The following is a 25,390-nucleotide window of genomic DNA, read 5'->3' on the forward strand; positions in this document are numbered from 1 at the left end:
TGTTTTGATTAAGCTGATCTAGGAAAGACAAATTGCATTTGGATTGATGATGGCCCATATGAATTACCCCATCTATTGATTGTACACGATAATTTTCCTAAATTTGAAAATGGGGCAATAAAAAATTTGGAGTACAAGGATAGATACACAAGATTGAGAACCATCACCTAGGCCTTGTTTCTCTTGAACATCCTAAGAAACCATATTTGATAAGGTCAGTATATAGCTCTTTTTAATATTGTCCGCTTAGGCCTACTGTACACAGTTAGAGTAGATTTGCGTTGAGCCATTTGACTCAAGAGGGTTAGCATAGGTTTCATTTTAGTTGTTTTAATTATTTTAGGATTCAGGTGGTTAGTCTGCTTTGAGTCATTTGACCCAAGTAGTTTAATGTTAGTTGCTTAGATTCTTAGCTTAGGTGTTTTCTTTGGTTAGTTTAGTTTACAAGGATCCCACTTTGTGAGAAAGGCAATGTGTCATACAACACACTATGGTGTTCTCCGAGTAGATACGTTTGGTTTATTTATTGAATATCTCTATGTAAGATTCTCTTGAACTAGAGATCATTCCTAATAACCTCATCATACAAAAAGAATGTGTGCTAAATTTTGAATGGAGTTATTTGTTGTGTCTGGGATACCTAAGTCTTTTAGTTGCAACATTTTACCCACACAAGTGAAGTTGGAATTAGTGAAAATTATACACCTACTCCAATGCCACTGTGATTTTTTCCAAACCCATTACGAGCTTCACTTCTTGTCAACCAAAACAAAATTTGAAAAGATAAGAAAAGCAATATCAAAAGAATATAATTCATGACAGGGGAAGAGAGTTGGTCTAGGCAATGGGTATGCTACCCATTGATCCATGGTTTTGGCTCTCCAACTTGAATCAAATGAGAAAAGGAAATATAAGTCTAAGGTAATTTGGCTTTGTGTGTGTGAATATTTCCACTAGTGCTAGTCATAAATTCACCAAAGTAGAGCAATGTTCGTGATAGAACCAAAGCGATAACCTCGTTGGGGCTATGTGCGCCTAACGAGCAAGGAGGCTCTATCCAAGGTACTTTTGGAGTATGCTTATAATAAAACAAATTATAATGCATTTAAAAAAATTTCCACATTCTTACCAAGGGAGGAATGACCACATTTGCACACAAGTGAGTAGTTGGGCATTTAGGTTCGTAGCTCAATTCATGGTTTCTTCCATTTCGAGTATGTTTCCTAGTAACCGGATAGTTGAAAAAGGATTGATAAAAGATTGATAAATTGATTTTTATTTCTTTTCATGATAGCAAGTTTGTCATGATTTTTTAAGTCTAAGTTCCTATACAAAAATTACCATTTAGAATTTCACAATTATTTACCAATGATGGTGTTTGCCTTGTTAGGGAATGATAGGGTGCAAGTTTTGTATGATGGAGTAGTGATTTTATTAATAAAAAGGAGGTGATTTTAATTAATAAATTGATTTTTATTTCTTTTCATTTTTAATCAAGTCTACCTAGGTTAATGGTCATATGCTGCTTGGGGTTTTGTTGTTAATGTTGTAGCTTCAGTCAAATAAGTTTGATCAATGAAATAAAAAAATTTACCAGTATATTGATCTTGAAGAACATTATTATCGTTGATTAATGTTTATTAGAATATATATCTATATATACATACATGCATGCTTGCATACATATATATACTTGAAGAAGTAATTATATATATATATATATAATGGTAAAATCATGAATCTGTTATTACACAGAGATAGTGAATTCTATATATACAAGTATACACAAGAATGTTTCTATAATGAACAAAGAGAGAGAAATAGAAACATCCTGAAGAGACAAGGAGAAAGTTTTCATATTAAACAGAGAAAGCATATGTAAACATAGAAGAAGAGTGACCATTAGAAATGGAAATTAATCTACACAAGAGAGAAACAAAATTAGACAGATTTTACTCTAATACCCTCCCTTAATGGTAAATCAACTTCAAAAAAAAATTGTAGGAGAATCTTCATAAGGCGTAAATGGCAGACTCAAGGTGATCAGTGAGCTCTGCATGTTCTGTGATATTGGTCTTTGGTAGCATTGACTGTGGTAGGACGAGTCTCAATACTCAGAACAATCGCCTCAAGGGACAGTACTTGAAGATTGTCATCATTCCTTGCTTCGAGGTGTTGTAGTTCTTTCTGTTAAATCATTGACTGCCTTCCAAGAGAAGATTGGTGAGAGATGCCATGACGTGAATATCTGAAAAGGCACAAACTTTGAGGCAAATTGATGAGAGATCCATAAAAATGAAAGGACACCCAAACGAAAGCATGAAAAACCCAAAAATAATCTGGAATTAGATTTTGAATCCATTGGCTCAAAAATTGAGGCACAGAAAACAATGCACCCAGAAAAAACGAAGACCAACCCAATTGAGATCTAGAATTAAGATATAATTTCAGCTTGATCTAAAGGATATAAACCCTAGCAAAAAGTGTAGGAACCAAAGACAATCATGAAAGCTCACACATTTGCTGAAAAAACAAACTCACAAAAAAAAGGCCAAATGCAGGCCCAAAAAGCCAACTGTCTTTTAAAGGAAGCTGGTCATACGGGTACGGGAAAAGCAGATGATGTATGAATTGTAGGAGGAAAGCCACCCAAAGAAAAAAATACATAGAAACCCTAGACGGATTTTAGAATATATCCCTACAAATAGATTTTTGAACATCCAAAAGAAAAGGATGTTGAAAATCTTGAGTCTAAATTTTCATGAAGAACTTAAAGATTTTCAAAACCTATTTCAAAAAATAACTCAGAAAAATTTAGTAATAAAATTATTATTTTTCGAAAAAAATAGCTCTAATACCATATTATGGTAAAATAATAAATGTGTTATTAAACAGAGGTCATGAATGATCTATATATACTAAGTATACACAAGAATGTTTCTACAATGAACAAAGAGAGAAATAGAAACATTCTGAAGAAAGAAAGAGAGTTTCCATATTGAATAAAGAGAGACTATGGAAACATAGAAGAAGAGTGACTTAGAAATGAAGTAAATCTACGGAAGAGAGAGACAAAATTAAAGAGACTCTACACTTATAATATATATATATATGGATGAACAATATTTAATTAACTTTAATCAATGATAATTGATCCATGCTGTTATCTTATTTGTATATCGCTTTAATGGTATCGATATCATACAAATTGATCAATATTGTTATCGATTTAATGGTATCCATATGTTTATGACTGTGTGAAATGATTTCATAACATTCGATGATTACGTTGGCAGTAACAAAGGATCGCATTCCTTGTTTAAGTGACTCCTTACCAACAGCAATTATCACTGCCGTGAAACAGCATCTTCTAGTTATGATATTTGTTATAAATCGATTTGTAAGGCAGTCATGGGAATGTCTCATATAGAGACATGTCTCTACATGGACTAAGGTCACGTAGAGACATGTCTCTACATGAGATATGCCTCATTGGCACATCTCTGGCACACACACACACACACACACACACACACATATTGAGATCTGCCCAAGCACTTGGTGATGAAAATATTGTCATTGATGTCAAAGATGAACAAAACTTAGCATCATCAATGTCAAAGGAACAGGTTGAAGAATATGAAGGTGACTTACAGTTTAATGAGCGTACAACAGTCCAAACAGAATCAGTGGTATATAAGAAGGCAGAGCATTATAAATTAACATGCAGCAGTATTTACAACATTGTTAATCATAAAAAATATTCAGAAATATATACTACAGTGCTAATATTCAGAAATATATATGGATGAAAGTAGTATGAAGAAATGGCATATACAAACAAAGGTATTGAATGAAAAGATTTAGTAAAAATGAAGGAGACCAACACAATAGTCATGGATGATAGCGCAGTCAGAATTAAGTAAGGAATGACAAAGCATCAGAACTTTGTAGCGAAGTTTATACAGTTTAGATATAGCAGCATAGATATTTGATATTAAGAGATAATTATTAAAAGAGATATAAATTTCAAGTCAGACGTATGTAGTGTGAGTCTTAGTCACACATCATATAACAACAATGATATAGAAACAAATAAGAACGTTGCCAAGTATTCCATACTGACGGAAGTTTCTAAAGAGGATATCATTATGAAATAAAAGCAATAGACAAAATAAAATCTATTTCCCAGTCAGCGTGAAGTAAACAGGTAACAAGTAAACTGAAGTAAGTAGAGGTCCGTTGGAGTATAAGGAGAAAATTTATAATGAAGAAACCTTGAAGACGGTGCCAAATCATACACGTCCACAATAGCAATTAAGGGAAACATAGACAAACAGCGGTAAGTTAAAATATGCATTGTTAAAACATGAAACATTACAGAAGCAATTTATTTTATATTCCATAAAAAGCAAAATCTGTTTTGTCTTATTCAAAGATAAGTCAAAAGACAAAGGAAGACAAATAGCAGAAGGACGAAAAAAATGGGACAAGACAAATCGAAAAAGGAGTAGGCTCAGTTTCATACAGAAGAGAAAAATTGTATAAGACGATTTTTGTCATATTCAACTGACACGTCAGAACTTATCAGCACCTCATTCAAATTGCCAAGTAATCTTCAGAAAATAGATTTTTGAAATGGAGACGAAATTATGGTGATGACAGCAATCATGTTTTTGTTGTAAAGCTAGCAATTATATAATAAAGAATGATCGTTATTCAAAAATCATTTTAAAATGATAATATTGCCCAGGCAGCGATAAAGTCTTCAGGGATAACGTTTGACCACAGAAAAATAAAATGGATTTATATACAAAGATCACTGCTGTCGTGAATTATTCAGATAATCCCGACATGAAATAAAATGACAACAGCAGAACAGGCGGTGACATCTGGAGATTCGAAGATTGATTTGTGTAAGGAGCATAGTGTGCGAAATCTAATCCAAGCCTTGTTAAAGCCACTAGTCATGAATAATAATGTTTTGTTAAAAAAATTTGGTGAGACTATGATCACGAAAAGGTGCAATTTATTTTGGCTTAGTTTAACAAAGAGACATGACTTCTCATTTTGAAAAGTCACAGCTTCAGACAAGTGAAGATATAAATGACGATTATTTTTATGAGGAAGAGAGCAGCTTGAGAAGCTTGGCAGAGAGGAGCAGAAATAAATATATTCAGATACTTCTAATCTGATATATATTTAATCGGAGTTAGTAAAGAAGAGTGAGGAGTTCAAAATTATATATCGATTGAAGGATATATATTAAGAAAATATATACAAAAAGTAAGAGATGTAAGTCTGCGGTTAAAGAATAAGAGAAAATGAATAGTGAAAAGAAAAGTAAAAATACAATATAGAATGAAATATCTGACATATAATATATGTTGAATAGATGAGATAAAAAGAAGTACAATATAATCCAGATTGGGGACAGATATAAAAGATATATTTATGAATCATATATGCAGATTTAGAAGAAACAGATGCAAATTATAAAAAGGATGTGCAGATTTGAAGTAGAGATTTGACTTTCCATCATCAGTTAAGTAAGCAACATTGTCAAGGTGGAAAATAAGTTTGTGCGTAGTGGGTCAGTGCTCACGAAGACAAAGTGGGGCTTGGTGCTTCCAATGGGTCAGAGCCTGCAAGTGTAGGAGTTGGAGCTTCCAATAAATCGGTGCTCATAAACATATAGGTCGTAGCCTCTAGTAGGTTGGAGCCTACAAACCAATTTGTAAAAGAACTATTTATATAAGAAAGAATTTACTTGCTGTGGTTTTCTCCCGCATTGGGTTTCCATGTAAATCATCGTGTCATTGTGTTCATGTGGATAATTGTTTATTTCAGCATTTGAAGTTATTGTTTGGATCAAAGTTTTAAATTGGCAAAATTGTTATTATACTGATTCACGCCCCCCCCACCCCAAGTATAATCGTGTGCTCTTCACTTGGAACACACAGAAATAATCAGTGTTGCTACAAATTGCAGTAGTCTCCAACTTATACATTTGCATTTTATATTCAAAGCATGCATATATATACTTACAGTTTGACAGCCCACGTCAGTAAGGATATTCAGAAAGAGATTCCAGTATTCATATCAAAGTAAATAAAAATAAAACTCTATCAATGATCTGATCCTTATTCCTTAACATTTGTAGGCCATACAAAACCAAGCCAAAATAGCCCAAGTACTTGCCCAAATCCGAGATTGTAGAAAGTTGAATTTGTAGGAACCTGAAATAGTAGGAACCCAATAATTGTGGAAGGTCGAAATCATAGGAGTCCGAAAAATGGACAATTTTCCCTATGTTAATTACAAATCAAATTCAATCAAAGGAATGGACTTTAGGCTACCAAATCAAGTTTGTGGGAGATATTGCAAACAATTGAAATCAGACTTGAAGCAGTGAAGGGATCCTAATGAATCCAAGGCATAATCTCAGAAAGATCTGAATTGAAAAACTTTGAATGTAGATTGTACTTTGAGAAGTGAAATGCAAAAATTTGACAATATAATGTTGTTTTGCAAGGCTAAAAGGAGGATGAGCATTGAAAGGTAAGGCTTGAAAATTGAAGATCAAGTAAAGATGCAAATACAAATCCCAGACCAATTTCTAGGGAAAATGCAACATAATACTTCAGGTTATAAGAAAATCAAGAAGCTTATCAAACTTGAATTTCCATCCAAGTGCCACAGTTATATCATTTCTACAAGTACAAGACATCATCAAGTTTTGAAGACACCACAAGAGGGCATGAATCAAGACAAGAACCAAAGAAAAGATTTCAAAAAAGTAAAGAAGATGAAGAAAATGCAAGAAGATAAAGCAATTGGAAAATATAAGCCATAACAATTGAGGACTCAACAATGTCTCCCATCATCAAAAGTGGAGAGGGTGTATTTATCAAGTTTATAGGGTGCACATGCTGAGGTGGCAGCCATTTCCTCAACCAAATGAGAACATGCCAAGTGTCCTAATGGAAGAACTCCATATATTGTGTCTAGACTCTAGATCCATTGAATGTGCCAAGAGAGAAAAGGGATAAACAAAAGAATATTCCTGGAGATGGCTAAGTGTAAATACAAGTAGCACCATCTTATTGGTCCATTAAATGCTGGTTTCTTCTAAAAGTTTTCCTCTTCTACAGGCTTGTACTTACCTCTCTTCTCATCATCCCGCAAAATATTGTAAATTAGCCCATTTGTTGGTACATCTTACCAACTGGCTACGCCTAATATATTTTCTTATTGACCTGTGAAGGCAATGTAAGTTTCTAATTGGATTAGCCACTTGATATTTGTAGCTATGGTTATAGAAACCCTAAGTAAGGCTATGTGGATTAATATTACACTTGAGGAAACGTAGAAACCATGCAATACTCCAAAATGATACAAGTAATCCACCATGGAGACCAACAATGAATTAAGAAAAATTTGGCAATACCATTACAACAATCTCTCCAAGTCTCCCCCTTCCAAATGATTTGACTTGGCCTTTGTAGAGGATTCAAGTACAATGATTTGTCCAACAAAGACCTAATTAAGATTCGCATAACTACCACTAACAAAAATTAAATGTTAACCCAATTAAATCAAAGCACCACCTTGTAGGCCAATAAGAAAATGGGTAAGGTAGAACTTATAAAAAAGGCACAATTAATCCAATGAGAAAATGCCATGTAAACTTACAACAAATCTTCCCTTATAAGATAGTTTCCTTTGATTTTTTATCCTTATGTATGTTCAAAGAATTTGGACATAATATTATTAAGCTCTCCCACTCAAAACACTCGGTGTGACATGATTGTTTGGAGATAAGTGGGCACCACCTTAGCATGCTTATCTCATAAACTTGATTAATTCTAGATGATGGGAAAATATTGCTTGATGCTTAACATTGTGAAGCCCTCAATTATGATGGCTCATGTTACCAAATTGTTTCATCTTTATGAATTCTCCATCTCTTGGAAATCTTCTCATTCTTTTGACCCTAAACTTGCACTTGTACTTAAAATCTCAATGTCATCTTGATGTCCCACCCTTGGCCTTGCAGTTGTATAAGTGATGCAAGTGCTCCATGTAGTTTGATCTTTCAATTGAACTTGGATAAAGAAATTCAATTTTGCAATGGTCCTCCTTCACTTGTTAACTTGTTCATATTCTTTCCATGACTTAGCTTTGGAATTTAAACTTGGCAACTAAAACTTGCACCTTGACTTGTATCTTGATCTTGTAAACCTTCATCTTTTGGGCTTGATAATGACATGATGAATGACTTGTAACTTGTCGATACTTGGAGGCATGCTTCATTTCAACCTGCCTCTGTTGCCTTGAACTCAATCCATCATTGGCTCCTAACATCTCCACTCTACAAGGCAACAACACTTGTCACATATATATCATCTAGATGTTAGTACTAAGAAACCAAGATCCTAATGAAATCTTTCTTTTTTATTTCAATTAATGGTCTTGCTTTTAAAAATCTGATTATATCTACTGATTATATCTCCTACTTATCAACTGATTATATCTACCAAACAAAATGTGAACTTCAGCCTACAAACCTTGATGAAAATGTCCCTAACATACCTACGCACCCCAACCCCCCCTCCCCCATCACTACCAATATCCCATACCTTGCTGACATGGAGCTCAAATTTTCTGAATTTAACAATCTTGGGTCTGCAAGTTTCTTGATAAGTAAAACCAATCCTCTTTTTGAATCAATCTACTTCTATTTTTGAATTGCAGTGATGTTGAAATGAAGTTTTCCTTATTTAAGTTCTTCGGTGAAGAGGCATGTCTCCATTGCCCTCAAGCCAACTTTCTTAACTTGCATTTGGTCAAATATTAATTTCATTCAAATTATACGCTAATTGGGCGAATGCATAGTGAGTTTTGGAAAGCACCTACTCGTTGGGTTAAGTACATGAAAGCACCTACTCGTTAGGTTAAGTACATGCCCATTTTCAAAAATCAGGCCCTAGTCGAGCAAAGTCACTTATTTTTTTGGAGATGACATGCTTATTCGCCAAAGAAATGAAGGCTAGTCAGAAATCAAGAGTGTATTGGACAAGTGCATAGGTGATTTTTGGGAAATTGCAAACTGATTGGGCAAAGGTATTTTCTAGGTGCGGATTTTCGGTGTGTATTGGGAAAAATAATGATGGGGATTTTGCAATTGTCATAAGGGTAGAGATTGAAACCCATTACTGGAGGTAAAGGCAGCAGCACCCAAGTAAGCACAATAGCACTACTTGGATGCAAATCGGAATTGGCATAAGGATGGGGCAAGATTGTGGTCTACGAGCAGAAATCTCCCCTTCATTGGGAAAAGCATGAAATGTTCTTTCAAAAATCCCATAAGGACTGGGCAAAATGCATTATGTGATTTGCAGAAATTACCTTGTGATGAGGAAAAGTACCTTTAGGATTTCCTAAAATTTCCTTGCTATGGGGCAGAATCACCTTGAGAACTTTCAGAAATTACCTTGTGATAGGGTAAAGTACCTTGAGAATTTTTGGAAATTTCCTTGTTATGGTGCAAGATCACCTCGACAATTTCCGGAAATTATCCTGTGATGGGGCAAAGAACCTTGAGAATTTTCAGAATGACAAGAGGATGGGCAAATGCCATGAAATCAAGTTAGAATTCACCATGTTATTTGGCAATCTCATTGCCTTACTTGGTTCTTGCCCTGTTCCTTTGGCTCAAACATGATTTTCGCCACTTGAAATTGGGCATGTTGTTGAGCGAATTTTGCCATGGAATTTGACCTCATGAAGGTTGATTTCTTTGTCATGGAATTTGACCTCTTGAAGGTTGATCTCTTTGTCATGGAATTTGACCTCTTGAAGGTTGATCTCCACTTCCCACTTATCGCTATAAATACCATGTTTCATGTTTATTGTTGTTTTCTCTTTCTCGGACATCGTTTGGTGCTCTTGTCATTGTCAGCTGTCTTATTGTAAACTCTCAGTCCCATAGACCTTTTGTGGTCTTTTGTTGGACATTAGCATTATTATCTTATCTTATCTTATCTCACTTTATCATCTTGAACTCAAACTTCACAAATCCCTTGATTGTTCACACCAACTTGATGAAAATTTATTGCTCTTGATAATTCTTGGATCAGTATTGAGTTTGAATTGGAATTTGTTAAGCCCTCTCAAGCTCAACCCAATTTACCTTGTTTCATATGTTTCATGAATTGCCCATACACTATTTTCTTTGTGGTTAATCTCAACTTCCTATTTTCCCTTATTAGTTTTGAACATCACAACAGGCCTAAGGTTTTAATTTGATTATAAAACTTGAATGCTCCCAACTACCTCAAGCCCTAGGCTAACCCGAGACTTGGACTTCAAAATGCTGCCAATGTACTCCAATTCTAGCACCTACTGACAGCAAAAGAGAAAAGAGGGAGTGCCCATTTGAAATGGGGCAATGGTGTTGAAAGATCACAATAGGTAATTGGTTGGCTAGGATTACTTTTCTTATTTTGCTTGGCTCCTACTTTTCACTATTCTTCCTAGACTTGTTCTATTTTATGAACATTTTAAATACATTGCAAAGCTAAGAGTTCCAGGATTTCGAGTCATCTTCCCATCAATTGGACTCGTGCTTGGGGATACTTTGATGAGGTGTGTCAAGGCTCAACCACTCTATCTGGGGTATAAGGTAACATATATCTAAATTCTGATATACTTTTTATTAAATAAAGGATGGTCTATTGTGATAAATTTTCCAAAGAAACAAGTACTTTCGATTTTCTGAATGAATGAATAAGGTATGTCATCATCATCAAATGTCTTCTCGTAGATATTCTTTATCAAATGAAATATGTTAATAAGTTGTCGATTGATTAAAGAGCTTTGTTTTGCTTAAGAGGACACATTATAGGTAAATGACTATTGTTCCTTAATTACTTGCGTCTGAAGATAAACATTTATGTTATCTAGAGTAGATGCTAAACATGTCCGTTATAGATTAGAATGATCTCTTCAACCTACAGGCGTGCAAGAACAAGGCTCTAATTACAATTATAATGTTACCTTTGGGAATATTACTATATTTTTCCTTAAAACCACAAACTCGATTAGAATACGAAATAAAGAAAATTTAAGAATACAAATTTACTGATTGACGTGCCTCCTATAAGAGAAAACCTGGCCTAGGTCCTGCGTCACTGAAAATTGACATTATACCATAGGCCATATTATCACCTATCCTATTAATCATTAGCAAACAACATTGCATTCACAAACATCACTCATATTGAAATTCAATATGTCATTTTCTTTTCAAAGTAGGTCTGTATAATAGTCTCATTAGAAATTCCTTGAAATATTTACAAACCATAGTCTCAAGGTCGATCACCCTTGTACTGCAAGAGCATGGAAGGTGGGCTGCCCTTCCATCCCTCAGTTCACCTTGAAGATGCTCTATCCTCCTTGGTTAGGCCCACGAGCACTAATAAGCCTCCTAGCCGAAGAGGTGTATGTTGGAAATTTGTTTAGCGCTCCCCTCAGGATTCGTGACAAGGGCTTAACTATCTCCTTTGTACTATAAGTTGAGTGGTTGTATCGGGCATTGAAAGATCAGTCTTTTGGTGCAATGGCAGACCCACTCTAACAAGCGGTATCAAAGCTTGCTCACAGGTTCAAACCCTCAAACCCTCAAGTAATGCTAAGAGGGAGATTGTTGAAAATTTGTTCAGCGCTCCCCTCAGGATTCGTGACAAGGACTTAACCGCCTCTTGTGTACTATTAGTTGAGTGGTTGTATCGGGCATTGAAAGGTCGATCTTTTAGTGCACAACCCCCACTCTAACAGTGTAACCCATAATGGGTGGCATGCTTGATGGCACCTCAATCCCAAGGGTACACAAAGCCCCTTGGTCCACAAGCATAGAATTTTACCTCTAGGTAGCATAGTTGATGGTATCTCAAGCCCAAAGGCACACAAAGCCCCTTGGCCCAACAGCGTAACATTCATCTTGGGGATTGTACTTAGAGTCTTGTTAACTCGAAAGGTTGATCGACCATCTTGCTTTACAACTGTAAATTCAAAATGCGCTATCATTAGAACCTTCCATTACATGTTCTATAATGAAAAGACCACTTAGGTTACTTGTGAAGGTCAACAATTTTTGCATGTGTTACAAATAATGCTCACACATGTATGGATCTATATTTCTCCTCGCCAGCTTTATCCCTTAATTAGCACTGCTGCTAATATTAGATCAGTTTTCAATTCAATTTTATTTCTCCTTATTTTCATTGATCATTCCCTTTCTCAATCCTTCATGGGTGCATTCCTTGGATCAATGGTGCCTCTTTTTATACCATCAATCAGGATGGAAGAATGCCAAATGAAACCACGGATCACCTTTTTGCAATTAAACCTTTCCAAAATGAGCCTTGGGATTAAAATTTCCCTGCACAGTGTTTATGAATAAGCTGTTTATAATGAAGTGTTCAAACCATAGTTCTGAGACTCTCCACAAGTCCAGCGAGTATCCTGGGGTCAGCGAATTGGGTCAGCCCTATTGGGTCCGGTACAACGAGCCAGGTCATCCTTGCCAATTTCAATATATAATAGCAAAAGGGTGAAGGCAAGGGTAAATCTTCATAAAAATTTCTAGGGTTTTATCACTTTGCCCACTCTGAGTCGATTCACAAGTCAAGTTACCCGTGCCAAGTTAGGGCCGGTTCCGAGTCTAGGAAATTTGGTTCAAAATTCAAACACAGTTTTTAAATCAATTATATAATATTATCAAGCTGCCTGTTAAATATGAAAAAAGTTAAACAATTGTGTTAATTTTTTAAGCATTTGAAAAGGGGCATAATAGTGATGGTCTCCTTTAAAGAGAGCAGCCAAGGAGTGTCCAGTGAGAGAAATTCTAGAAATAAAAAATTTACATGGCACAATAAAAGAATGACTAAGAACTTAATTGGTAAGGGGCCAGATAGAGTTCTTAGCTACTCACTTTTTCTAGAAATTTTGGATTTAGAATTTTCTGTTTCTAGAGTAGGGGTTCAGCCCATTACCATACCCTTAATCAAGGAGTGCTCTTTATCCGAGAAAAGTAGCCTTACAAAATTTAGGTAGAGTAGCTCCTCCATCTGTATTGCAAGTTTAAGAACAGTGGAAAGCAGAGATCTCAAGGACAAATAAAAGATGTTCAAATTTGGTAGAAAGTTGGATCCGCCAAGATGAACTTAAGGCAATGGAACAAGGAAACCTAAGACAACACCTTTGAGCAAAACAAATCAGTAGATAAATGAATTCAAGATGTTTAATATTCTTTTCAGTTAGAAGTAACCAATTATGACAATTTCCTAAAGAAGAAAGCTACTTTGGACCTACAAGGAAAATGTAAATCTAAAAAAGAAAAGTCAAGTCAAATGACTTCCAATAGGAAAGTGCAGTAACAAATTCTTTCATCAATACACTGTTGCACACAGAAAAGCATATCAAATAAAATTTGATAAGAAAACCCTAAATGGAAGCAGGACTATCATTGAGTCCTATAGGGATGCAAGAATGGTAACAATCATTTACGTTTCCAACCTTGTGAGATAAAAATTTTAAAATGATTCCTAAAAAGCTTGCTGAAATTAAATGGAGGCTTTTTTAATGTTCTTAAAACAAGACCTCAATGGTCTCAACTCCCAAACTCACAAGGAGGTATTGGCAAAAGTTCCATTCCTTGTAAAAATGGATGAAACCTTGGGGCCAGATGAATATGTTCTTCATTTTATTTCAATACAATCAACCTCATTAAAAATGACATGATTGCTGGATTATAAGAGTTGTAAGATCACGAGAGCATCCTCAAATGATTTAACACATCATCCCTCCCATCTCTTAATAACAAAGAGACACCAACACTTGATTGCATTTTAACCCACTTCATTATGCAATTTGTATAGACTGGTACCAGAACTGACTTTAGGCTTCTTTTACCATCCCTAATATCCAGTTAGGGAGGTTGATATATAAAGAGAGAGCAAAATCTGAACAGAATTTTCTTTATGCTATCTTTATCCAATGTCTTCATCAACCTAAACAAAACGGAATATCTATAAAGCATTTCCTATGAGAGCAAGAGTTTCATTACTTTACACAAAAAACTAGAGAAATTCAACATTTTGATTGATTGCTGTGGACATGTAACAAGTTTGTAACCTACCCCAAAATATTTCCTCAGCATTGATGATTCTCCATTTGGTTCTCAATGAGTTTGTGAGAGCTTATGCAAGAGTATTGCTCATCTCCGCACTATTTAATCCTCATAGCAGTCTCTGAGAAGGTCTCTGAAAGTTGCAAAATTTAAGCTTGCACATTATTTTCCAGACTAAAGAAAAATTTTAAAAACTGCCCTCCTTAGTTATCAGAATTGTGACAACAATACATTTCATTCCAGCAACAAATACTTTTAACCTTCCCAGAACAAACAAGCATGTTTGAGAAATGGAAATTGAAATCTCGATTCGCAAACTTAGTTGAGGCATCAAATTAAACACAACATCCTTCAGCATATTGTCAACAGCTAAGTTGGCAAATCAGGTACATGTACAAGGGTAGGATACGCCAGCGCAGGAATTTTTTTTGGGAGGAGCTAAATATGTTTGGGTATGTCTATACAAAAAACATATAAGAATCATAGCTAATTATATACACAATATTAATATATATTATTTATTATATAAAGTAGTAATAATAAGCCATTAGACTATCGACAACATATATAATTTTTATTATATAATATATATACAATATTAATAATCTATGTTACTGAATTGGAATCAGGTAAAGGTACATTACTGCGATGTCCATACAAAAGATATATAATCATGAATTTATACATATTTGTAGCTCAAAAATCTATACCCAATTAGATTCATATTTCAACATGTTAAATATTAATGATAAATATTGAAAAAATGTATTAAGATGTGTAGTGTTGCAGTTTAAACACATTATTGGAAGTGGCCATCAAGGTTCAAACCCTTGCTGGGTCACTACACTCATATGCCTTGTGCCTTCCTTGGGCCACTGACACCACAGGTTTGAACAAGTGAAAGTATAGGGATCAGGTCCCACATTTGTCACCTCATTGATTCATAGCTTTAGGTCAAAAGCATCTCATGTGGAGCCGAAGAGCTTGCCATTCTAGCAATTGGACATTTAGCTTAGATGAAAAATAATATTTTAATATCCATGGATCCTTGATTGATCCGATTTGATAGATCAGTCTAATCCTTGAAAAGATTCTACACTCTGTTTTGCCATCTTGGATGGAATGGAAAATATGGTCATGCCAACATCACCGGTCACATTAAAAAGTTTATTAGCCATTAATTTAATATATATATATATAGGAATTATCAAAGCACAATAGAAATACCATAATGAAATCCTCTAAAAAGATACCGCTTCAATCTGCACCTTTATTTAAATATATTTGAGAAAAGAGTAAATCATAATTCTAACAAATAACAATTTGCAGAACAGTTGTGTTCTTCAAATAAGCAAGTAGAGGACACACAAAAGAGAAAATCAGAATTGATAGTAATATGTTTTCATTACGTTTGTTCTGATTCAAGCTTAATCATTGTTTGTATCTGCTGTATACAGCAACCAGACTAACATGTATCATAACTAGGAAAGACTATACAAGATGAATATCAGTCAATAGGAAAAATGCTTAGTACCAACACTTACATGTAGTTCATATTTGACTTTAGCCAAAAACTCTGCATACCTCAACTCACCCAACGTTGACTCGTCAACCGCAGAAATAGGCACAACTTTAGTGCTTTTAGGTGGAGGGGGTAACCAATCTTCTTCTGTTTCAGTGGCATTATTGGCATTTGCATTTGGCGTGGATTTTATAATGACTTCTTCTCTGCCCTGTACACAATTTTTTGGAAATTATTCATCGTGGAAAGTATATTTGTTTCTCTTTAAAAGTTAAGAATAAATAATTAGTCAAAATAAAAAAATTCCTGCCATTCAGAATAACAGACGACCAAACAACAATTATATATAGATTACTCCATTTGAAACTAAAATGCACTTTCTATAAGATTATGTATTTTATCTGGTGTGAGTCCAGAACGCTTTATTTTTTCAGTCATTATGGACAGATTCAGTTTCCTCTACAATGGTGGTTCTGATCTGAAATAAACATGTAAATTTCCTTATGTAAGGAAATTATCAAGGCTTTCTATGGCAGTAAGGTTTTCAACATTTATTGATAATAATAAAATGCACTTTCTATGGCAGTAAGGTTTTCAACATTTTTTCTGCCATTGAGGGAGGGATTTTAAGGCTTGTAATGCTCCACACCACTTACATTACTATTAGAATGCATTTTACCATCTAAATAAACATAGGATAAGTCAAATTGTTAATGGAGCACCACAAAGTCAAGAATGAAGGAAAGAATCACGTTATTGTGGATGAGTAGCCTAACTTGTCAATGTACGTGAGAGAGAGTCAAGCTACAACTGCAAGTCAAGAGATACTAAAATAAATTTCAACTACCGCAATCAAAGTAAACAGGAAACAACCACGTAATGTCCCACATAGTGTAATGGGAAAACCCTGATTTAATTTCTGTTTTTCAATGAAACTCAACAGCCACTTTTCAATTATGAAATTGTAAATTTCTGATTTTGAAAATATTTAAATAAACCCTAACTGCTGCAAAGTCAGTGGGCAGAAAATTGCTTAAACCCCTTGGCATAATTTATCTATTTAAAGAAAAATCAGAACAGCTGTCTACAATGCCAATAAGTAGTTTCCAGAAACTTGAAAAGTTTATTGCGCTAATGATATAAACCATACAGCTTTGTGGCTAGGGTTTTTGCTATTGTATGGCAGCTGTAAATGCACCTAATATTGCATGACCACCCAAGAAAACTTCCCAAAATTATTTCTTCTTGTTTGAAATCCTTCCAGACTGCTGTTTCTGATTTCCTAGGTCCTGTTGAAGATGCACAGCACTGCCTCGAAATGGTGCAGCCCCTAGAAACTGTAGAGTAGCATTAGATCTACTTCATGTTTACCGTACAGGGTAAATTAGAATAATGCATATTACGGTAACAGAAATAAGAAATAAATGCAATGCTTCAGGAATCAGACATATTCTTCATTAATGTTTCCATGCTTCGGTATATCATATGCAAGTACAAGATAGAACATGAATCGATAATACTGAATGACTTTTCTCTCAAGGGAGAGTTACATATATAGAATCCGAAGGGGCGCGACCGAACCGTCGTGTCATAAAGGAACACCCTTTGGATACTAACTAACATCTTAACTAATATCGATGGCATAACACTTTTACCGACAACATCATCCCCCCCCCCCCAAAAGAAAAATTATCTCCGGACGACATACAAAAATGGAGACAAGACTACTATATACAATACATTAAAACAGAAACTAGGAGGAAGGAAGGTGCGTCCCTGGAGGTGTGGATGCTCAAATCCGCAGCTGCGCCAGTAACTCTCGCACCTACTTTGTCCTCATCTTCAAGTTGTCCTCAGCATGCATCTGAATCTCAAGTGCTGCCTGCATCATATCAGCAATACTCCCAAGTTTTGTCTCTTTGGCTACACACTCTTTCTCTAGCAAACTCTTCTCATTCTTTACTATCTCGAGCTGAGTGAGAAATGTCGTTCTCTCTTATTCCTTCTCCAGTTTTACTACCTCTAACTGAGCAATGAGTACTGCCCACTCCGACTCCACTTATTCTTTTCTCCCTAAGAATGTCATACAGCTAACTCGTTGTATGCTGTTGATGTTGCTTGCCTAGCATGGTGAACAATACCATAAATTCGTTGATGTGCCCTTCTAGCGTAAGCCATACGGATTGTCTATTTTACTTGCATTGTGGTTCCACTATCATACAGTGGCAAATGATTTCATCTCCATTTTATCTTCGTGTAGAATCAACAGTGTTTATGTGCCTTAGCAATGCCATTTGATGGATACCATATGCTAACTGAGCCCCAATGATAACTGTATGCAATCCCAAAGCTGTCATACGGCTTCAAAATGCTTGTTCTTGCTCGAACTATCTACTTGCAGGCATGTCGTACGATACCCTTGCAATGTCTTAGGCATACAGTACGGTACTATCCCCCATTGCATGATCTTTCGTCCCTACACCATACGATACTACCCAACTTTCCATTTGGCTTGTATGGTATGCTAGATTGGCTTCTCTTAATGGACTTCACATATCCGTATGGTCTCTAGCATGACTCCCTATTTCAATAACAATGTATCTTCAACAGTTTTGCACACTCCATATTACCGTACGATGTCATACATATGTGCCTCAAGTACTTTGTGTTGCTTCAGTTATCCCAACGCTTCAGGTAGTTTGTCAATGCTTGGTTGTTGTGCCAATGCTTCAAGTACTTATGTCATTGCTTCGGGTAATTTGTCATTGCTTCGGGTACTATGTCGATGCTTCGGGTACTTCAATGCTTCGAGTATTTTGGCAATGCTTCGAATACTTTGTCAATGCTTCGAGTACTTTGACAATGCTTCGAGTACTTCAATGCTTCAGATACTTTATCAATGCCATATGGAATAGACTTAAATGTGCTCATACGGCCCCAGTTTATTTACTTCATTTTGTAAAATTTTATACTATAGTTTTATACATATGTGCCTCAGGTACTTTGTGTTGCTTCAGTTATCCCAACACTTCAAGTAGTTTGTCAATGCTTGGTTGTTGTGCCAATGCTTCAGGTACTTATGTCATTGCTTCAAGTAATTTGTCATTGCTTCGGGTACTATGTCAATGCTTCGAGTACTTCAATGCTTCGAGTATTTTGGCAATGCTTCGAATACTTAGTCAACGCTTCGAGTACTTTGACAATGCTTCGAGTACTTCAATGCTTCGGATACTTTATCAATGCCATATGGAATAGACTTAAATGTGCTCATACGGCCCCTGTTTATTTACTTCATTTTGTAAAATTTTATACTATAGTTTTTGTTTTTTATTTTTGTTTTTTTGTTCATTTTTTTTAAATTTTTGTTTTTGTGTTTTTTTTAAGTGTTTCCTAAATCTAAGTTACCTCGTGAGTCGTCATCTCTCTATCCTTCATGTCTTTGATGGTAAATTTTGAGTTTTGAACCATTAACTAAATCAGCGATTTCTTTCTCATCTAAGGCCCATAATTTGATTGCTTCATTATCGCCAACTTCACACTTTGTAGGGTCCGACCCAGTTGACCTTGAACTTGTCCGGTTTAATCTCATTGTGCCCATTATACTTCAGTACAAGTTGGCCTGGCCTGAGCCAAGATACTTTAGTAGCCCATTGTGCCATTAATCATCGTTTGTCGAGCTTATTCAAATTGTATAGCCTTTCGCTCAGGCTCTCCATATCACTCAATTTGTTCTTGATTGTGATCCTCTGACTTGGCACCATGAACTCAAATAGTACCATAGCTTCTTGGTCGTACATCAATTGAAACAGAGCTTGTCCAGTGATGACCTTATAAGTGGTGCAGTAGGCCCATAACACAAATGGTAGCTTTTCCTCCCAATCCTCACCTTCAACACCACAAGACTTATAGATCACTGATACCAATATCTTATTTGCTAATTCGGCCTACCCATTTAATCCCAGGTAGTATGTGCTTGAAAAAGAATGACAGATTTTGAACTCAGTTGTGAGCAATTGAATGACATTATTCACAAAATGCCCTCCCCGATCACTTGTTAGCTTGTATCATAATGCCATACCTCATGATTATTTGTCCATAGATAAATTTTGTGATACTTACTGTCGAGTTGTTTGGTAGGGCCCATGCCTCGACCCACTTCGTGAGATGTTCAACTGCTATGACAATGTACTAACACCTCTGAGCTTTACTTGCCTTCAAGGGTCCGACAAAGTCCAACTCCCATCTTTCAAAGGGTTCCTGTGCATTCAAGGAGTTAAGGGGCATAAAGTCCCCTATAATGGCTTTCTTGCCCTCTAGCAAGTGTCATAGCCCACGACTCATTCCTTGGCATCGTTATTCAAACTAGGCCACCACAACCCTGCCAAAAGTATTTTTCATGTTGTTATGTTTGGCCCCATCTGTCCACCTGCAGGACCTTTATGCGCTTCTCTCAATATGCGCAACACTTCTTCCATAACACATCTTTGAAGGACTTGGTCAAGTCCCATCTTATACAGTAACCTGTTAATCAATTGAAACGTTCGACTTATCAGAACAAGCTTCCTTCCTTCGTCCAGTTGCATTTTCCTCAAAAACTATCCTATTGATAGGTATCCCCCAATGCTTGTTTACCACAATGTGAGTAAGACAATTTGAAACAAGTGTGCATCAAGAAAGTCGCCATTTACTCTCTTAGGTGGTTCTCCTAACTTAATCCTTGCGAGATGGTCCGCACTCATGTGACTCTTTCCGAGACCTACCACGATGCTAAATGTGAACTCTTGTAGGAGAAGCAACCATCGACTCACTTCCCCTTGAATGATCGGTTTATTCACCAAGTACATCAAAGCCTGGTGATCCACAGAATACAAACGGCTTCGCCAACAAGCAGTATTGAAACTTCTGTACAAAGTTCAATGCGTCCACGTTCACATGAAATTTTTTATCCCAATTTGGATAGGCAAGGATAGGTGCTCCTACCAGTCTTGTTTTCAGTTCTCTGATTGCCTTGTCTTGCTATGTTCCCCAAGTGTAGGGCTCCCCCTTTCGAGTCAGCATGTCCAGTGGGTAGGATGCTTGAGCAAAAAAATTATGAATCTTCTTTAGTACCTGATGTGGCCCAGAAAGGACTTTATGTCGGCTACGTCTATGGGAGGTTCCATTTCTAAACTTACTCGGACCTTATCCGGATCTGTCTTCAATCCTGTTTTGCATACTATATGCCTCAATAGTCTTCCCTGGGGCACCATGAATCTGCACTTTTTAGGGTTTAGTGCTAACCTCGCCCGACGGCATCTCTCTATGCACTACCTCAAGGTTACCAAGTGTGTGTCCTTTGCACTGAATATGGACCAATCATCCAAAAAAGCCTTAAAGTTCCCGACTGACATGTTGTCGAAGATGTGCAAAATGATTCCCTGGAATGTGGCTGGAGCTTTACACAATCCAGAGGGCATCAAGTTCTACGTGTAGACTCCATCTTCTACCATGAAGGTTGTTTTTAACTTATCTTCTATGATGAATATCCAATTGTAACTAGAGAATCTGTCAATGAAAGAGTATATCCCATATCCAGCAACTTCCTCTAGAATATTGTCCGTGAGCAATATCGAGAATCGGTCCTTAATGGTTACAGCATTCAAGCAATGGAAATCCACACATATCCCATTCGCTTGTCTATACACGGGCATATGCAATCTCCTCATTGACCTATGCAACATAATTCTTGTTCATTTAGTACAGTCGCTTCCGTATAGCTACAATTCCTTATATGAGTGGAATTCGATGGACACACAATTCAAGCGGAACTCCTTTGAGGTCCTTATACGTCCAAGCAAATACATCCTTGTATTCCATAAATATCTTAAATGTTGTTTTTAACACAGGGTTCCAATCATCGCCTACAAAGATGTCCGTAGGATTGGCTTCATCTCCTACATTCATTGCCTTTACCAAAGGTTCTTCATATTTAATGGGTTTTTCTTTATCAAATGCATGTGTTGGTATTTCATCCATCGGTGCCTTCCCTTCCTTATATTCTTTGTACTTCATTGGGAACGAATCCTTTTCATCCTCATATTTGCCATCTACCCCTAACATGTTATAACTTGGGAATACCTCATAGTCTTCCATTTGCCAATGGAAGAGTCCATTTAATGAATCCAAGTCATCATATGGGCATCCTTCCAATTTGAGAACCCCTTCCTCATTATTTTCCATGCTTTTCTTCCTTTCATCACTTCTTCCACTTCGGAATCAGACAAGGATGTCAGATCTTCACTCACCATTTGCGTTCACAAGTCAATTGTAAACTTGCGACCTCCTCTTTTCATTGAAAGGGCATTTCGTTTCCAATAGTAATTCACCCTCGCTTGCACCAACCAACCCCTTCCCAAGATCATGTCGTCCTTTGCTTTCTACGGAATTACTACGAAGTCCAAAATGAAGGGTTGTGTTTTGATCATCAATTTCTATGCCATTAGAGTCCTAATAGGTTAAATTATGTGTTGGTAAGCGCCTACCGATTGAAATGTTGGCGGCCACAATGTTGGTTGCCCTAACTTCTTCCATGTCTCCTCCAGTAATACATTCACACCAAAGCCTTCGTCAAACAATGGTATCCATTAGGATGGCCCCCAAGATGCCCATCTCCGCTACTACAGGGTGTCTACCCGCGTTCACCGCAAGTAACATCGGATCCTTTTCTATCCCGAGAGGACTCTTCTCTCCATGGGGAGCTTCATTTTCACCTTAACTACTCTTTATTGGTCCAGTCGATGCCTTCAGGGATGGTGTCATGTTTAATATTGTTCTCAATTATGGCATTACGAGAAGGTCATTTAGTTTCATAGTGATTTCAACTTGCATCACCTATCTTATGTTGTTTTGCTCCGGCTGCGTCCTTGTTGAGTTACTCGCGATATAGTTTGTTTCCCTTCTTCCGACCATCAATTCCTTCTCTATTTCAGCTTTCACTTCGCGCACCCTTCTTTTCTCTTCTTCAAGATTAGGGTACTCAACTTTCTTTCATTGCGCTCGAGCAACAACTAACACTTCTTCATCGTTCCCTTCAATGTTCAGCAGGTTAACCCCTAGTTTTGGGCATTTTGAATCGTCACACCATCTACAGAAACTACAGTGTTTCCCTCTTAGGATAGTCCCTTGCAAAGTGGCCCCATTGACTACAAGCGCAGCATTGTATCATCAATCGCCCACTTAGGTCGTACTGTATACAGCTACAACCACCATTATTACTGTTATTATTTCCACCTCTTCCTCATCGATTGATCAGATATCTTCCCGACAATGTCGCGTTGGTGTTTGCATTCCCTGTTCCTACAGCACTTGATGTAGATACCTCCTGCATCACTAGAACTTGTTAGTGGTCTTTGTTTTCATGCCGAATGGACATTCTTTGGTAGAATGCTCGTCTATCTAGCATATGTCGCAAAACTGATTTTTAGGGGCATAAGCCCTTCGTCTGGCTTTCTTTACAATCCGTACACCATAAACCCCCATCAATACTTTGGCTAGGGTTTTTCTTCATATTCTTGAATTCTTTCATCATACATAACATATCTTTTTGTAGTGCCTAAATCTTCTTGTTTGATTCTTTGTCATTGCTCTCCCCTAAAGAATCATCTTCCTCATCAGACAATCTAGACTTCTTCTTCTTCCCCGTTTTACTTTCACTTTTGAGGTCCATTACTCTATTATATGCATCAATGTATGATGTCGAGGATACAAATTTCATCTATTTCCGAAGTGTAAGTTTCAAGTCTTCAATGAACCAACATTTTTTCAAGCCATCGGTCGATGAGCTTTCCATCTTTCCGACCAACTCCTTCAGTCTCCGTGCATACCCACGAATGGTTTCATCCTTCGCTTGTTTCGTGTTGTAAATTTCGGCTACAATTTCTTTATCATCTCTCAATAACCGAAATTCTACCCCAAACTCCTTCAGGTCCGGCCATGTAGCTACCTTCACCTGATAAATGTCAAAGAAGTGATCGATGTCAAAGAACTAATCAATCACTACTCCCCTTAGAGTTGTTGGAAATTGACACTCCTAATCATCCTGGTCTATCACTCCATTGGTCGTACATATGGTTTCACATGTCTTACAGTGTCGTATGGGGTCTTCTATATCATCACCTGTGAACTTAGGCAATTTTTGCTTCTGCCCTGCCATAACTAATGTCCGTTGGCTTGGTATAGTTGGTTGTTTTGGTTGCATTGGTTGTGTTTGTTGTGTTCTATGCAAGTTCTAGTTCTACTCCTCTGCAAGTGCACCCGCATTACATCGTGGTGTGATAGGTTCTAACAAGAGGGTTCAATAATTATCGAACTGTACTCTTTCGTATGGTGTCTGAGGGACAAAGTGGTCATCCCGCGCACATGCTCCTTTGGCACCTTGAGCCACATTGGTTCCTTTTTCTCCTCTGTCTGGATTCTCCACACACAATGTAAGTAAATTTAGAAATTCTTCCCTCATCTCCTCAATCATATTCAACCTTGGTCGTGTCTCCACTAATAAGTCATTCATACTTCTTGGTCGCCAACGGTTAGGCGAACCATGCTCTTCGTTCAATGCACCTCTTGTGGCACCATGGTCACCCTCTCTGACCCCACCATGGTACCCATCAGCAGGTTGCCTGAGTCGTTGCCTTCGCTCGATTTGTTGTGCGAGCATCAAAGCCTATTGTGCAACATGGACATCATCATCATTTTGTTCTTTTATTTCTATCTTTATTCTACTAATTTGGCATCAATTCTTCAAAACACATCATAGATAATAAGAACACTTTTATTTATATATATTCTTTGAACATCATCATTGGTCGTCTATGGGACCATTAAAAAGTTTCAGTGTTCTTTTCACACACACTCCATTTACATTCCCATGGCTGAAGGCTCATGGGTTAGATCTCTGTCGGGTTTCATCCCAATCCTCAAACTCCTGACAGTTACATTCGAGAAAGTTCCTGAGAGTCTGCTACCTATGTTGCTCCCTCTCAGCTTCCTCTCTTCATCGTGCTTGTGCAAGGAATGCTTATGCAAACAAGGAATGCTTGCGCAAACAATCAAGGAAACTAGTGCAACAGTCTATTGGCGACAGGGTTGATGTTCAGAACGTCCCAAACTGTGTCCTATGGAACTTCCTCTTGTATGGCTTCTCTACGAATGAACGTTTCAATCATTACACAAAAAAAGTATATGAAAGTTCTCTGCCAAAGCGTGCTCACCTTCGTACAACTCGATCACATTGTCTTCATTAATTTTGATGTTCTGTGATGCGGGTATTCCCATTTATGCCATCCACTACGTTGCACTTTCTGGATTCAAATCGGCAATGACACCAAATGTTTACTGTACAAGGTAGAGTAGATTAATGCATATCACAGTAACAGAAATAAGACATAAATGCAATACTTAAGGAATTAGACATATTCTTCATTAATGTTTTCATGCTTCGGTACATCATACACAAGTACAAGATAGAACATGAATTGATAATACTAAATGACTTCTCTCAAGGGAGAGTTACATATATAGATTCCGAAGGTGCACAACCAAACCATCGCATCATAACGGAACACCCTTCGGGTACAAATAACTGACATCTTAACTAATCCCGATGGCATTATACTTTTACCGACAACACTTCAAAATTA

At 36.7% G+C, this 25,390-nt stretch overlaps 1 protein-coding gene across 1 annotated transcript in view; it reads right to left on the bottom strand.

Annotated features, from left to right (window-relative positions):
* The window catches only part of LOC149571509 (Ubiquitin-like superfamily protein), a 109,306-nt gene that overhangs the window by 37,581 nt on the left and 46,335 nt on the right, over positions 1–25,390 (bottom strand). The window contains exon 4 of the mRNA XM_089813017.1: positions 15,779–15,927. Coding sequence (XP_089669143.1) covers positions 15,779–15,927 — 149 coding nt within the window. The remainder of the gene's footprint in view (positions 1–15,778; positions 15,928–25,390) is intronic.

The sequence above is a fragment of the Cupressus sempervirens genome, chromosome 2 (genome assembly GCF_028749045.1).
Source record: "Cupressus sempervirens isolate cs-2001-9-10 chromosome 2, ASM2874904v1, whole genome shotgun sequence".
NCBI classification, from domain to species: domain Eukaryota; kingdom Viridiplantae; phylum Streptophyta; class Pinopsida; order Cupressales; family Cupressaceae; genus Cupressus; species Cupressus sempervirens.